The sequence below is a fragment of the Bacillus rossius genome, chromosome 3 (assembly GCF_032445375.1).
Source record: "Bacillus rossius redtenbacheri isolate Brsri chromosome 3, Brsri_v3, whole genome shotgun sequence".
NCBI lineage: Eukaryota > Metazoa > Arthropoda > Insecta > Phasmatodea > Bacillidae > Bacillus > Bacillus rossius.
The window spans coordinates 80,461,731-80,479,159 of NC_086332.1; the positions used below are offsets into that span (position 1 = coordinate 80,461,731).

Consider the following 17,429-nt stretch of genomic DNA (forward strand, 5'->3'; position numbering starts at 1 on the left):
ACGTCACCAACACAGCGAACACAGCTTTGTGTATGGTCAGTGACACCTGAGATGCAGCTGGCTATATTTTACTCGCGTAGCAAACATCGCGAACATAGCGCCCTGTGTGGTTGTAGCTTTAATATGTTGACTAACCCCTTGTACACACAGAATTAATTGCTAGGATAGTGTGTGGTGCAGCTTAAAAATAATAGTTAGGTATTAGCCAGTTTGATACTATTCAATAATTCTTATACAAAAACACACCAGAATCACACTTTTGCATATATTGACAAGACTCACAAGCCACCCAAAAGCACAATAAATAATTAAAAATTTTCTTTCTATTATGGGTGTCATTTATCAAGATGCAAAGAAAAGTGTTCTCTAGTTACCAATTCAAGACAGTTATACCAGGTTCTAGTCTGTATTTAACATTATCACATTAAACCAGTAAATATTGGCAAAAGTAAAGTTAAAAAAAAAAACAAAAAACAACAGATTTTTTTAAAAAAATCAAACCACTTTTTTGTTGTTTAAACCAACCTTTTTTATTACGTTATTAATTTTGGTTCTCAGCATGTTCAAATCAAAGCCATACAACATCCTGCTCTCTGCCACTCATGTTGAACCAGAGAAGTTATCACATCAAAGAACTGAGGTTCAGCAAATCTGCACATCTGACTGGGACTTAACTAAAGAAAGGGTTTTTCCCTCACAAGAAGAATATTCTCCATTGAGAATGCTTCCCACAGAATTGGGATTTATAGTATAGTCAGGGATTTCCCACACAATTGGACTTCTTTTAATAATTAACTTATTTATTTACTCTTTTTTTTACACTGCCTACAATTCACTAATTAATTTAATTTTACAGAAGTATTTAGATGGGTTTAATTTACAAATTATTCAGATAATTTAATTTAATATTTAAGACCTTGATTAGCATACAATTTTTTGTTCCTGTAAATCACAAGAAACATTAATAATGAGCTAACTTTTGTTGGTATTAGAGTGGAGTCAGACCTTTCATTAAAAATTTAAGATATTCTATATAAAAATACATCATTTAAAAAAATTGTTTTTCTTTTTTTTATATATAAAAACAACTTGGTTTAAACTGTGGTTTAAACATTGAGGTTTAAACCAGCCAACCCTGGCACAAGTACCAGCACACACAACAAAAGACAATACAGTGCCTCACAACGAAGCATTCGAGAAAACCTCATTTCTCAACTCCACTCTATCAGGTTGGCAGAGCTCACTGTACTTCACAACTAGTAAAGGAAACTTTTATCATTTAAGCAAGTACAGAACTGTAAGTTTATCAATAAATTTTTGCAGAGTTCCCTCGTGGATTGAGCATGCTATGATAGTGTAGGTACTACATTTCTTTTTATTTATTTTATTATTCTTTTCAACAGGTTGTCATCATCTATGACTAAGGAAAAGAGATTAAATAAATTTATTTGGACCCACTGCTCTCGTAACTACAAGAAAGGTACGCTGTCTAATACACAACTAACTTAAAGTAATTATTAATGGACAAGAACAAACAAATAGTTGGCACTTGTAGATGTATACACTCACCCCCCCCCCCCTCCCAAAAAAAAATGGTTCAAATAGCATACCTATGTATTAATTAAAAAATTTAGTTTTATTCCTCTCCAAATATCTTTCAAAAGAACCAGTCCAGGAATGATTGTTATCATAACCACAAATTATCCTAGATTATTTATCTAAATCAGTTTTTTCTATTGCTGTTTAGTGATTGCTTGGATGTTCTGCAGGAAGATAGCTAAAAACTAGTTATGGGATTTTCGATACTTCGATACCTCGATACCTTCGATACTTGATGGTATCGCAAAGTATCAAGTATCGAAACTGTAAGTTCGATACATTTTTTCGATACCGGAATGCTTGTTCATTTGTATTGAATTAAGTTTTGAGTCGCCATCGTACAAAATACAACTACAGTAGAACCTCGATGATACGTTACCGTTTCATAAATTTTCCCGTGTCATACACTGATTAATTTTGGTCCCGTCGAAAGTACTATATTTACAATGGTTTACTTTCCCGGAACATACACTTATAAAATCATTAATTTCCCGTTTCATACGTTTTTACGATGTGGAAAAGTCCTAAAATTCACAAATTTTTTTTGTTAGATATATTCCTCCTGATAAATTACGTTTTAATTAATGCTTTTATTTTGAAAAACATTCATTGTTCACCTTTGCAAACGTAAGAAAATAACTTTATCACATCATAGATATGGATAGTATCAGGAAGACTGTGCACTTCGCTAGTAGCATCTCTGGCCAGCACCAAGCGAGACTAGTGGCGCAAACTAGCAATGATTATGAAAATGGTGCACGCGCTTTACCAAGGCACGGATCTCATATTTTGTGCATTCATTAATCTTTGAACTGAATATACCCGTTTGTTATTGTTTTCTTACGATCAGATTGTTTTGTATTTTACGTTTCTCAAGTTAAAATTTTATTGAAAATTGTTCTGTTGCATAAATTTGTTTGTAAAATGAAACAAACAAGCAAAAATTTCTGATTTTCTTTTTACAATAGCCTAATTTTTTTATTTCTAATTTAGGCTTGGTGACTTTTCCCCCCCCTCCAAGAAAGGACTTCAAACATTTTGTAAGGCCACTGTTTCTCATGTCAGCTTTACTGATTATTGACTGTATTTTAAATTTCTGGTGGTTTTATTATATGTATATATATAATGATGAATTCATATCTTTAATTAATATAATTCAATTATTTATACATTATGTATTTAAGTTTAATCTGACATTGTGCTGGTATGATAGATTGAATTTATATAGTTTAAAACTAATTTATGTTATTTGTAATAATTGTTACTTAATGGGAAAATATTTTCCCCTGGAGTATCGAAAGTATCAAAGTATCGAAAGTATCGAACTGAAAAAACAATACAGAATCGAGTATCGAAAGTGTGGTATCGTCCCACCTCTACTAAAAACCAATCAGAGTTTTTGCACATAGAGTAGAATTATTGGTCAAAGCTACATTTAGAATAACGAGGGCTATTCGTAAAGTAAGCTACGTTACGTCATTGAAAATAAAAATGGGTGCGTGTACTTAGGTACATGCGTGAGAAGTTATACTTCTTTGGCATCATTAAAAAATAGTTTTTAATTGCATGCAAAAATAGTGCGTGGAGTCCCTCCGCGCGGAAGAAGTGAAACTTCGTAATGTGGAAATGAAAATAGGAAGGGGTAGAAATTGATTTTTAGTGAAATCATATTTATCAAATCAAACTAAAAAAAATAAAGGAAATAAATTTATAACGATTCATAGATTGATTTTCAGAGAGAGAGAGAGAGAGACACCTATTGAATGTCTATAAAACTAACTTTTTTATGATAGCAGAATTTCATGAAATAAATCATGAAATCATTCAACGATAAAAGCTGTTTATTTAATCAAGCGGACGGGTTCGCCCCAAGGAGAAAATTGATGCGGCGAGACCTCGTGGACATAGAGAAATTACACACACTCACTATTTATGTGACTATGAAACATGATTTTTTTCTGCAATTTAAATTGTAATATACAAAAATGGTATTGAAAATTCAAACAAATATGGCAACACTACAACTGTCAGGATCTTTATTTTTTCTTACTCTCTATTCCTTACAATAGCATTCACTCTCGCTCTCTCTATTTCTATTCCCCCTCCCCAGGAGTATTAAATGTTTAACGCAACCTTGTTGGAAGTCGCATTAGAAGTATAACTTCAAAAATTGTCAGAAATTGTTTTTACCGAGTTTAATTTACTACATATCTAGTTATCTACTTCACATTTTCACATAATTGGCATTTGGTTCTAACACTTTTTGTAACACTGCGACAGTTTTTTTAACCCCTCTGAACAGAAGTTCGCCACCTCGGAATGGAACAGACGCCTTGGCCATGGGCATCATGGCATATAAATACACAATGTGTGTAGCTTAAGTTCAGGCGTTTAGTAAACATCTTCGGAAAATTTTTACACAACCACCATGCTTGAGTAGAAAAATGTTGCCTAACATTTGTTGCGACGAAAAGGGCGTTATTTTTGTTGATTTAATGAAATTTGGGTCAACACTTACAGCAAAAATTACAAAATTACGATTATCAACAGGTTTAATTTCGAGGTGGCAAACTTCTATGCATAGGGGTTCAAGAAACTGGTGCAGCATTACGAAAAGTGCTTGGAATTGAATGGCGATTACGGGTAAATGTAAAGTAGATCTGTAGGGAGTAAAAACTGTCAATAAAAACTTTTTTGGCAAGTTTTTTTTTTTTTTAATAACTAAACGGAGCTTACTTTACGAATAGCCCTCGTATTTGGAGCATGAAAGGAAAAAAGGTATCCTTGGGACCGCAGGTACCTGATCGGTGGAGGTGATGCGACCGGCCGCGACGGGGTCGCAGTCGTGGTACCGCGAGTAGATGGCCAGTCCTGCCAGAGAAGTGCTCAAGCTGATGAGGCTGAGAATGGGCCAGCTCAGCCACAAGGCGACCTGGGATCTCTGAATGCTCCTGCACGCGCACACACACAAACTCACAATAATGAGCTATTCCTGATTTATTAAAAGGGTGTAATTGACGTGCACAATAAGTTATCTGTACAGACAAAATTATATGGTGCATTGCGATAAAACCGAAACTACACCGAAAAACACTGCATAACACAAAAATGCAAGTTAATACACAAGATGGCGCTGAAATTAAGAAGCAGGTTAAAAAATACTTTATTAAAAACATAAAAAAGTAATCTTTTCATATTTGAAATTCAAGGCATGTCATTATTTTCAGACAATACATTGTAGCAAAGTGCATGGATCACAAAAATTAATTTAATTTGTTTTATAAAGCATCTCTTATTGAATCACTTTTAAACCAGAATTGCTCGCTAATTTAGTTTTATTTTTCTGAATGTATCTGTTTTACACAAATTTATTAAAAATTATTTTATTGTAAAAATGCAGCATATAAATTTTACCATTATTTTGGTGAAGTATTAAAAAGAGAGCTTTCATAAAAACAAAAATAATTACACAAAATCCTCTGTTTTAAAAATGAAATTTGAATAAAAATAAAATTTTGTGTCTAGTTATCTGTTGGCAAACTTTAATGTAAAATATATATATATATGTTTTGGAGTAATGAATTTTTAACTAAAAATTAAAAATATTATCCACCTCCACATCTCTTAATTGGTCTGTTGGAAAAAAGGTCACATCACTTTTTATACTAATTCACTATTATGTACAAATGCACTCTAGTACACCAAACCCTCATTAAGCACACCTAATGTTTTTCTAAAAAAATTTTGTGTTATCCGAAATTGCATATTTTGAAGCATTGGTCATCATAAACAGAAATGGTAATTAGCTTAATGTGTTCCAAAATGTGTAGGGAAATATTCTTTACGTAATATAAATGCATAGATAACACTCCACGATAAATATGTCTCACATTATTTATCTTTATAACTTATAAGCCTACCATTGAATACTTTGTATGACAAATACGACACCGCGTAACAGGAGATACCTTGTTATCATCAATCGGCTGGTTGACTTGCCCACCCAGGCGTGACCTTCAACTCATGTTACGTACCTTCCCGCGAACATTCCTAACCATCCTTTACTGGCAATGAAAATGATATAACTGTTCGGATATTTACATTTTAATTTTTCAAGTACTAATTCGTGCATCACCACTTGGTTCACATCAATCCTGACAGGCCCGTGATATTTTTCATTGCACCACTAATTTAACAACCTTTCCCATGTGAATCATCTGTTCATTTCTGTTCCGGTATCTAGTAATGACAAATATATTCCAGCTAGTACAACCAACAGCATCAGACTTACTTATATACAGTAAAACCTTTTTGTTGCGAGTTGTGACCCCATTTATTGCGACCACCTCTCTATTACAAAACAATTTCGAGGAACCGTGAAAAAATTTACGAAAATCCGAAGAATATCGGACAGAAAATAAGTTTCTTGTGGTGAGTAGCGTGTTACTGCGTTTCTCTTGCCGAGTGCTTCCTGTCGACCGCTGTCAGCGCTTAACAACCCCCATTCCACGTCCCTTTGCCGGCAGGGTACAGATAAAGGTTTTTGTGGCAATGTGTTTACGTTTAGCTTTTTGCGAATTTCTCTTGATTTTGATTACGATCGGTTGACAATACACAGCGACCGACTGGATGCACGCCCGCCTCGACTTGATTAACTGCCGCAGCGATGTTTATTTTGACAGCTCAAGCAATTATCTTTTCCCGTGGGTTGATAGAAAAAGGTCGCTTCACCCAGCATAAAAAACAAAAGGCTACGCCACTTATTCCCCGCGCAGGAAACACACTGGCTGCCGTCTGTCTACCCCGCATTTATCTTTCTTCTAACATTCCACGTCTCACCTCTCGCGCGAGCAATAACTAGGGCCACGATTATATGGTGAATCACGAAATCACAAAATTTTCCGCAAATTTATATGGAAAATGTGAAAAAAGTGATTTTTAAGAAAAACCGCTAAATAACACCGAAAATACACAATACAAGTCTCTTATATTTTAATGTGAAAAGCTTGATAGTCAAGACTTGCCCGGGTCCTGGTTGATAAGCTGGAAAAATTTCCTGCCTTGCATTTCTACATGCTTCCTCTAATCAGCTTTAGGGTGCCGTTTGGTCAGCGTGTGTTAGTGAAGTGGGATGATAAGAGCGACGCTCAATGGTAGTTCTAGCGCGGTAAAACCTCTAAGTGCAAGGCTCTGAACTGGCGTGCAGTCATCTCGTTCCCGTCAGATAACTGTGAAATCTGAGCGGTGACCGTAACATTATATGGCGGAAAAATAAAGATAAAGGTGTAATGCATTTCCCTAAGATACTTTCAAGAAATTTGTAACGGGTATTTTACACCTAAAACTTCGAAAACATGCCTTTTAGCCATTTCATCTCAATAGAACCAGTTGGGCATTAAAAAATTCTTAAATGCTTTTCGTAAACAGACTCCAGTCGGATATCTAGTGTAGCTTGGAAATCGCGTAGGTTTTTCATAGCTGTGCGCGGCACACGACTGTAGTTTCCATGCATCACGCGCCGAGAATGTTGTCCGGCAGGAAGGGTGAGTATAGTTCATTTGCGGCAAAAATGAATGCTTTTACGGCCCTGCTAAATTTTCCCATTAAAGAAATTTTGAAGTTTCAGTGATTTTCCAGCAGAAATAATGTTGTTTCAAATTGTATCAAAACAATTAACGGTAAATGGCTGTCACGAGGGCCCTTAAAATTTTTTCATTTTACCAGAAATGGACTATTCAAACCTTGCTTACGTTGCACGCAGTTTGGAGCAGGGGGGGGGGGACACTTCATAGGGCATAGCAATCACATTTTTCTAGTTGCTATACAGTTTTATCAAACATCTGAGCACAAAAATTATAATCAAAATACCACGTTGATTAAATAATTATTAATTTTTTTTTAACATTTTATCAAATTTATGGCATAAATTGGTATTGTTCAAATGAAAATAATATATTTACTTAAAAGAAAATAAATGAGTTTTCGTTGGCATGTTGAGCCACCTGTTTATCCAACAACACCATAATTAATGGTGTCGGCGTTGAATTAAACAATATTAGGTTTAATAAAAAAATTTTAAGGAAATTTTGTTTCAATCATGTTGAAATAGTAATCTCGTTAAATAATATCAATGATTTCATGAACTACTTTATAAATCACTGTTATGAAACATGCCTGATTCAGCTACGTGTTGTGTTAACTACTGCTACAACAAGAGAAGAGATAATAATAATTAACTTTACTTTAAGTTTCCGCTTGACGAAACTAGGTATGTGTAAATTATTAAAACGAAACAAAATAAAAGTTTTGTGTAATTAAAATAGTGATGAGCATTTTGTTTTCATGCCCTACAGAATTTCCTCTTTTTAGGTAGTGTGTAGTCGCACATCGAGGACAAGCACACAATACATTAATACTTAGGTACTGTTCTAAATGTCAATGAGTCTCAAATTCTGCTCAAGCGTGATGCTTTTGTACTTTAATTAGTCTAAATGTTTTGTATGAATTTTATTTTTAGGTCTAGAGGGAGGTGTGGGTAAACATTTTGTATTGCGTATCCAAGTCTATCCCTTGATAGTTGATACTAATGGCATGATCCTGCATACATTGATCCTATGGTAATGATGCATGCTGTTTTAACATTAATTAAAACAGCAAGCATCATGTGCCACCGGATAAATCATACATGATCATGCCAACAGGATCAAGGGATAAACTTGGATACGTGATACGGAACAATTACCGAGGTGAGGGTTGCGATAAAAATAAGTGTCTTTTAAATTTTTATGTTGAAATTAAGGTTTTTTTTTTTTTCACTTAACAATTGCTATACACCTGTCTTCAAGAAGTGAATATACGAGAAAGATTTGTACTTTCACCTAATCCATAAAGAATTAGATGCCATTGGTAGCTTCATTTCAGTTTTTGTGGAAAAATTGTACATCTTAGACAGTTAAATTTGCCAGAAATATACATTGCCTGTGTTAATGATTAAATACTTCTGCATGTTTTTTTTATGCATTAGTTTTGTTTTGTTTGAGATTTGTAATGCAATTCGGTAGGTACCTACGAAAATCCTAACCTTAACTTCAATCAACGTGATTCTACTAGAACAGAAATTTTTTCTTGGACATAAAAAAAGGCAGCAATTTATTATAATATGTTACATGTTATGCATTTTAACAAATGTTATGCTACGTAAACAAAACATTTTTAACTGAAATGAGGTTAAGGCAAACATTGTCTCGAAGGTAAGAAATTTACTTATTGTTTTAAAAATATTGCTCTCTTAAATCATTATATGTTACGTTTACCGATATTTTTATTTAGTTAAATTATTTGCTTATAAGGGGAAAAAATAAAATCAATATTTTTATAAATATTAATGCATGCACGAAACAAGTCACAAGCTCGCCAACATTCAGTTGAAGCTGCAAATTTCCCTACTATTCAAATTAGTGTTTTAAGCATATTAAATGCAAATTGTACTTTCTAGGATTAATGTTGTATTTAAATTAAAATATACTTATAATTTGAAACGTGAGTCTTACTCCAGAAGGTACTTTATCTCGGTTTTAAGCCATTGCAACTTTGTTTTAATGTTTGTCAAGTTTGCGTTTTTGTATAGCAACTAGGGCATTACTGAATAAAAAAACGTAGAACTACAATAGCATTGAGTGTTCACTCTGTACTAGTACTTTATTTACTCTATGGTTTGGAGAAGGGGAGGAAGGATGTTGACAGTTTCACATGCCAAAGGACGATGAGGGAGGAGGGGGAGAGAGACACAATGGTTTGTATGCCTGGGAGGGATGAACCTTGAAGTCTGGACAAGGAAAGGAGAGGTAATCCGTATGACGTCATGCATCCGCCACCTGTGCTGCCGCCAGCCTGTCTAGACGAGATTCCCGCGCTCCCACTTCGTTGCACAAGCTACTGCAGCCGTATTTTTAAAGGAAATGTACCATTATTTTTTGTTATTCTTACATGAACATTATTGAGTGTATTAAAGCCGACACAAAAATACGCTGTGTGTTAAAATTAACAGATTTTAATTATCTTTCATTTCGTTTTTTAAATATTTTTTTTCTTCTGATTTTCACATTTTGGTCAAAATGTCCAATTTTTTGACGGTTCCCGAGAATGTATTCGTAAAATCACTGCTTCATTAAATCCGGGGTTCGTGACATCAGGGTTCTAGTGTATTTAAGTACGGCAAGCAGAAAACGTACATGTAAACTAACCAGTAAAAATAAACTGTCTATTGACATATTTTCTTTAGAGGTGGCCTGTAGGGCAATGGACTTGTCATGAAGGTTGAAGTGGGTTTAAAGCAAAGCCGTCAAGCATTGTGAGTGACAGCATCCTGCCATTGTACGGCTGGTTTCTTAGTGAGTAGCGGTTTGGGAAAAAAAAGGGGGGGGGGGGGGGGGGGGGGGGGGGTTGAAATAAACTGAAAATTTCGGAAAACATCTATTACGACCCCCCCTCTATTTCGACCCTATTCCTGGGAACCGTGAGGTGTCGTTTCAGAGAGGTTTGACTGTAAATGTTTGATAGCGTCCTTATTTTGCATGATTGTGCACACATTGATTTGCTTAAAACTAAAATGAGACCAACACAAGTGTGGCCTTCATAACATTCTGCATGCCATAATACTTCTAGTTTTGTCTCGAATACTTGAACACGATGCATTGTGCTCTCATTTGGAAGCCATAATTCCAATATTATTCCAACTGCAGGTGCTTGTGCATGTACAGACACGGGCAGACAAATGGGCAGACGTTGCTTTGTGTTTGACCATGAGTGTTCCCTGCCACTGGCTAGACTAAGTTCATCACGGCTTGGTCAGTAGCCGGGCGACAACGGTACGGCGCGGTGGCATACGTGCAGATGTAAAAACATTTGGTCCTTTACACTCCATAGCTGCAACTTAACTTGCCATAGCTGATGTTCGTACAACAGCAGATAGCGTAGACATGCTTCACGTACATCTCTTCCCCCCTCGTATGGCTAACTGTATGCCACGGCAAATCAGTTATTTACCAAGTTGAAACTAACTTTGTTGTAACTTTTTTTTGCCTATGGTGATTTCGTGTTATTTACAGACGTGCTATTAAAGACTGGGGCAGTAAAATTAACATATCGCTAAATGAATTTGCACAATCTGAAAAATGTGCTAAGTAAGGGATTGGTGTAATACCGAATCATGTTACATGTGAAAGTATAGTTTTTATGTTGCTTCCATATCGCTCTAATATTCAACAGCCCAATCACTGTCATTTGAGTATATACCGCCTTTTGCTTCCCTTGCTGGATGTACATTTATTGTAACTTAGGTAGGATTGCCAAAACTGCCCCAAAAAGCTCACGACCATGACTATGCCTACCTGTCTTTCTACCGGCCTTCATCAACATCGCACTTTTAAGTCCTGGTCACTTCAAGCCTGGGGCGAGCGCAACACTGACAATGGAGGCAGAAGGGCTAATGACCATGAAACCAGGGTACCTGACATCTCTGAACCGGGAAAGGTGGAAGGAGGAGGAACTTATTGCATGGCCACACTATATCAAAGAGCAGCCCCCCCTCCCCCCCCACCCAATGCCCTGAGGCCGGCAAATCGCCAGTAAACAGTAAAGCAATTTCGAAAAGGTTACAGGAGTTACTGAGTTAACATTTACTCTACCAGTTCAAAACCATAATTTCATTTTTGAAATCATCATCTAGTTAATATGATTGCTTATTTGATCACATCAGGTTAAACCTCTTCATGACCATGGGGTAAATGTGAGTAAAGCAGATGAAAAAACTTAAAAAATAGACAAGAGAAAACTTAAACATATTGATATTACATATGAATATATTGAGCGATTCAGTTTAATGAAGAGATGATGGAAAATGTTCCACCAAGAAACATCTTAACAAAATAATGTAACATTACATAGATGATAAAGGTATGTAACAAGTAAATAAATTTTTATTTATGATGTAAATTAATATATTACGTAGTTGATTATGGTTTTTTAATATAACACAATTTTTATTTGCTGCAAACAGTCTTACAAATTAACTGTAAACTGTAAGCGTATATAAATTTTTTTCTTCTTTATATTATAAATGCGAATTTAAATGTCATACAAAGAGTACTAGAACTTAACTGCCAAAAGGAGCAAAACATAGGGGCACAAAAGAAACCCTTATATTCGCCAGACACGCGGTTCAAAAACCGATCCTCTAACAAAAGGGGTGGTTCTTCTAGTGACTCAGCCATTGCAATTCATTGGGGAGCATCAACGCAACAACACGGGCAAGCACAACCAGCCACGAGGCACCGACCTCAACGTGAGCAGCCTCTGGACCTGTATCTGGTTGACCGCATACAAGCTGAGGTAGGTGAATCCTCCGCCGAGCATGAGGCTCCACCACGTGTGACGCTGTGTCGGGTCCGCACTTACACTGGAACAGACACCACAAGTTCAAACCACAGCAAAAGTAAGTAATTGCCTGAGACAGTATCTGTACTGCTATGGAATGCTTACTGTACTAAGAGAATCCAAACTTCCACAAAACACGCACTTGTTTGAAATAAATTACCAAATAACATACAGGAGTTAAACAAACTAAAAACCTAATGTAAAAAAGAATGCTTATTATCTAATCAATTTTGTTCTGTAAAGGAATTTAATACGGATGCCAAACAGTAACACTAAACCTCGTTATAATTTAAAAGTAGGTATGTAGATATTATTTTGATGCAAATATGTATTTCAGTTTTTATAATGTGACTCACTGTTGATTATTTCTTTTTGCTGCATGATTTTAAAATTGTACTACTACAATTTCATGATACATTGACTTGTTCCATAGTTTAATAGATTCAACCAAACCACTAAGAAAAGGCTTAACAAAATTACTCCAAAAGTAAAAATATAAATATGTAAGTACTATGGGTCAAATGTATTAAAAAAAAACTTGATATTTGTGAAAAATTTAATATTCAATTCAACATTTAAAATCAAAACATTTTTCTTGTTATTCATTACTAATAGATACAGCAACAGGGACTTAAAATCAAACAAGATAGTGTTAAGATTCCTTGAGACATTTGAATGTTTTTTCTACGACATTGTTCATGCTGGCATTTTAAACATAACAAATAATTTGTGATTATAATTTTAAAAAATTAAAAAAAAGTCTGAATTTTGTGTACATAATCAGTTAGTTCAACAAAATTTTCGAACTTAAATGTTACTGGTTTGAGAAAATACATGGCCAGATTTTTCTTGCATGTTACATTTCTGTTATTACTTAATTCTCTCTTTATAATTTTACTGTATTTTGAATATATTATTTTTGGGTTCCTGTTATAACTTAAGAAAAAAGTTTACTGCCTGTTTTGAATTTAAAAAAAAGTTCATTAATAAATGATTTGATATTCAATTTAAAATAAAAAGATTTGCAGAAGCATATTAAGTACATATGACTACACCATACATATTTCTACCACTAATACTACAAAAATATAATTTGAATTACACTGATAAAACTGCTAAGAGATACATTTTGAATTTGTAGATTTTTGCTAAAACTTTTTTTTATTTTATTTAGTGTTATAGAATCACTCTAAAATACCTTCAAATTAAATATTCCTCATTTAGAAACTACAAATCAACTAAATGTGTTTTTGTAAAACTAAAGAATACCACCCAAACACAACAATCACAGCTGAAACTGAACCTCATTGCTATAACAGTACAGTTCCAAACATATAATCAGCAACAATAGCACTACCACTTCAAAAAAGAAAAACTAAGTTATTACTCACAATTCACAACACTCACTCTAAAATATTACCAAAACTGTTAAAAAAACCTCCCACACAACCTGTAAGCCAGTTACACTATAATAGTACTGCAACTGCTACTAAACTCTCACAATGCCGGAACACTCGCAATATCTCTGATCCATTCTACAGCTGTGGAATAAAATTTCTGACAGGATAAGAGAATTTTATCTTAAAATGAGTGAAAATTTTCAGGTGAATTCTCATTACAAAATATTGTGTTACCAGTTGCCTGATAACATTTCTCCTAGGTTGGCAATCAGAATTTAAAATGTTTGAGTAGCTGTTTTTAATTACTATTTAATAATTTTAGTAATGTAATTTTTTTATTTCAGTTAATTTTATAGCGTGTGATTGACCCTCTTGGTAGCATGCCTCTGAGAAATTTTTGTTGGCCTTGACCGTGGAAATACGTCAAGGTTGTGACAATTCTTATGTCGGTTCAAACATGACAGTATTTAGCTTTAAATGATTTCTCACTTTGCAATTTTTAATTAATTTTCTGTTATTTTTCTTGTAATTTGCACTTGCCCGGAAGGCTTGCAAAATATTCCCGCTTCGGTTGTTTTAGGAACGAGCAGAGTGCGCCCAATGGCGGACAAGAAACAAACGAGCAGCAGCAGAATGTGCTGCGGTGCGAACTATCAGCAGTTCGAGGACTTGTAATTTTGCCAGCTATGAGAGCGGAGGTACGAGTTGCCTGCGACGGACGACAGAGAGGAACTCACTCCATGAGTTACGAGGGACACCTCAACGCCTGCATCGTGAATTAAAGTATGGTTGACGACTCATAAATAGATTTAAGTCATTGGGAACGGAAAATAAGCAAATTCAGAAGGGTGGATTTTAGTGTGATAAAGCATGCTGTTGCTTTGAATGAGACAGCTACGAGCTTTAACATGTGTAGACGGTTCCCCAAATTTTGCAATGGACATTTATGTTGCTAACGAATTGTTATATGAATAAATGGTCTTGCAAACGGAAAACGTCTGAGCGATGATAGTAAATTGTGTTTTCGGCCTTTACAGACTTTGACAAATTGAAAAAAGTTAAATGAGAAGTCATTGTGGTTCTGCATTATGAAAATACTGTGTGCACGAACAGTAAATTTCAAGTCTACGAATTAATGTAACTATTACGAATTACGCATAATTAAAGTCTAGGAAGGTGCGTGAAAAAGATAGTTGGGCAAGCGAGCTTATAATTGAATTTGAAATCAATGAATAACAGAAAAGCCCTTATGAACATTAATGTAGGAGTGCTCCATTAAAATTGTATTTTAGATAGTGTGTTACCCTGTCTTATCGCATAATCGTCGCACGCGCATAATCGTCGCACCTATATTTTAGGCCATTAAAATTTGGATAAAAAAAACCTCTCGTGTAAATGTCGCATGATGTTTTTGGTTCTATTATTAGATTTCGAGCGCTTTGTGTAGGTATCTTTTCCATATAAAACAATGTGTTTTAAAGTAGAAATCTATTATTTATTCAGACATTACCACTTACTTATTTAATTAACGGAAATACGAAGCTGTCTGATATGGAAATTTTCTTTTAAAGATGTTTTTAAACGTTATAACCTTCATCTGTTAGTCTGCGTCGCTGCGGTGTACCACTTATAAAAATGTAGCAAGCGCTAGTTGGCATCATTCATGTTTGGTTATGTTGCTTACCCCGTATAGAGCGCGCACACGTAGTCGAATATTGATACTGATATCTCGCCGATTGCATGCAATGCGCGCTCTCTGTCGAGAGCTGAGTTAACTACATTTGTTGGCCTGCATTTTTTTCATGCTGTGTACTGCGACGATAGTTATGCGTAAGTTCAGGCTCGCATTCACATTTTGTTTTTCTATTTAAAGTTGAAGAAAGGTTATCGTTGCATGAATAATTAATTTAAAATTTACGGCGTGCTTTTATTACTCAACTTTTTAAATAAACGTACTTTCCATTAATGTGTTCTGTTTTTATAAATAACTTTACCTAACAAAAAAAGTTGTTCCCCCCCCCCCCTCAAACCCCCTACGTATAAACGTCGTACCCCTACTTTTCAAAATTGATTTTAGTATAAAATGTGCGACATTATGCGATAAAACACTGTAGATTACAATTTTTTTATATTTTTTAGCCTGGTAATGAAATAACAGGTTTTTTTAAATCTCGTATTTGTATTAACATGAGATTTGCTTAACTTTATTGTGCCATTACAAGTCATGTATTTTAGTCGCAATCTTTTCGTCAATATCTGTAGGTATAAAAGATACATATACATATATATATATATATTTTTAAACGGTTGTTATTAAGCATACATACTTTTGAAAACGTTTAACATGTGCATGATAATGCATGTTAAAGTATCTCGCAACAGCCATGGTCGGTTTCAAGATTGTAATTGAATTTACAGTGTTTTATCGCATAAAGATCGCACACGCGTAATCGTCGCAACAATATTTTAGGCTGTCAAAATTGGGACAAAAAAACTTCTCGCGTAAACGTCGCATGATGATTTTGGTCCCGCTAGTAGATGCCGAGCGCTTTGTGTAGGTATCTTTTCCGTATAAAACGATGTATTTTTAAGTATAAATCTAATATTGATTCGGTCATTACCACTTAGTTAATGAATTAACACCGTGACATTAAAAGAATTTTGAAGTTGTTTGACGTGTAAATTTTCTAGGGATGTGCGAATCCTTGATTTTCAGTTCGTTTCGAATCCCTGGCAATATTTGAGATATGAATCCGATTCCGAATATTAAGCACAGAATAATTAAAAATAACTGATTAATTTAAAAATGTGTGTTCTCTTTTTTTTAACTGTAACTACTGGCAATTATTTATTACACTGAGATTGAAATGTTTATAATTATGTAAACTTAATTAATAATAAACACTTTAAATAATGAAAACCAAAACATATTCGATTCTCCAACTCAATTGTAATAAAATGCACGCCACAGGGAAATCTCAGTTTTATAAAAATTTCAGCAAACGAAACCATTTTTTCTCCAATAAATAGCCAAGACGTTTTTTTCTTGTAGGTATGTAATTGTTTTTAGTTTATAGTTTGCTGTATGACGAAATTCGTAATTATAGTTTAGCCCTCAAAATCTCAAAATTCTTTTAATGTCACGGTGTTAATTATTTCATTTACATATCTTTCGTTGATACATCATATTATAAATACTTACATAATAGTAGCCTAATTTTATTTTTCACTGCTAGTATTTTTGAGCCGTATTAAATTAATTTATAACTTTTGTGAATATTCGTAATACTGTTGGAATCAAGTACGTACAACGATTCTGGGTTCGGGTAATTGTGGATTCGAACCGTACCCGAAAATATCGGATACTCGCACATCCCTAAAATTTTCTTATAAAGACGTTTCTAAACGTTATTTCCTTTATCTGATCGTCTGCGTCGCTGTGGTGTAGGTATTATCGAAAATTTAATTTCGGTCATTACCACTTATTTATTTAATTAACGGAAATACAGAAGTTGTCTGACGTGTAAATTTTCTTTTAAAGATGTTTTTGAACGGTATTTCCTTTATCTGATTGTCTGCGTTACCGCGGCGTACAGCGTATAAAAATGTAGCCAGCGCATCATTCATGTTTGGTTATGTTGCTTCCCGTATAGAGCGCGCGCACGTAGTCGAATATCGATATCTCGCCGATTGGATGCAACGCGCACTCTCTGTCAGGTGCCGAGTTATCTACATTTGATAGCCCGCATTCTTTCGTGGCAAGTGTGTACTACGACACGTTAGTTCACGTCAGATTCAAGTGGCTTGCGTTCGCGTTAGAGTTTTGGTTTTTCTATTTAAAGTTAAAGAAAGGTTTTTGTTTAAGGAATTATTAATATAGATTGTTTGGCGTGCTTTTGTATACTCCACCTTTTTTTAAATAAACGTACTTACCACGAACGGGTTTTGTTTTTATGAATAACTTTACCTAACAAAAATTTTCTATCCGCATAATCG

General features: G+C 34.6%; 1 protein-coding gene across 8 annotated transcripts in view; it reads right to left on the reverse strand.

Annotated features, from left to right (window-relative positions):
• Positions 1 to 17,429, reverse strand: part of LOC134530959 (putative sodium-dependent multivitamin transporter) — a 72,463-nt gene that overhangs the window by 20,802 nt on the left and 34,232 nt on the right. For all 8 annotated transcript variants that reach the window (XM_063366321.1, XM_063366326.1, XM_063366324.1 and 5 more), the window contains 2 exons: positions 11,936 to 12,055; positions 4,400 to 4,550 (listed from right to left, as the gene is read on the reverse strand). In XM_063366321.1, the coding sequence (XP_063222391.1) occupies positions 4,400 to 4,550; positions 11,936 to 12,055 (271 nt within the window). The remainder of the gene's footprint in view (positions 1 to 4,399; positions 4,551 to 11,935; positions 12,056 to 17,429) is intronic.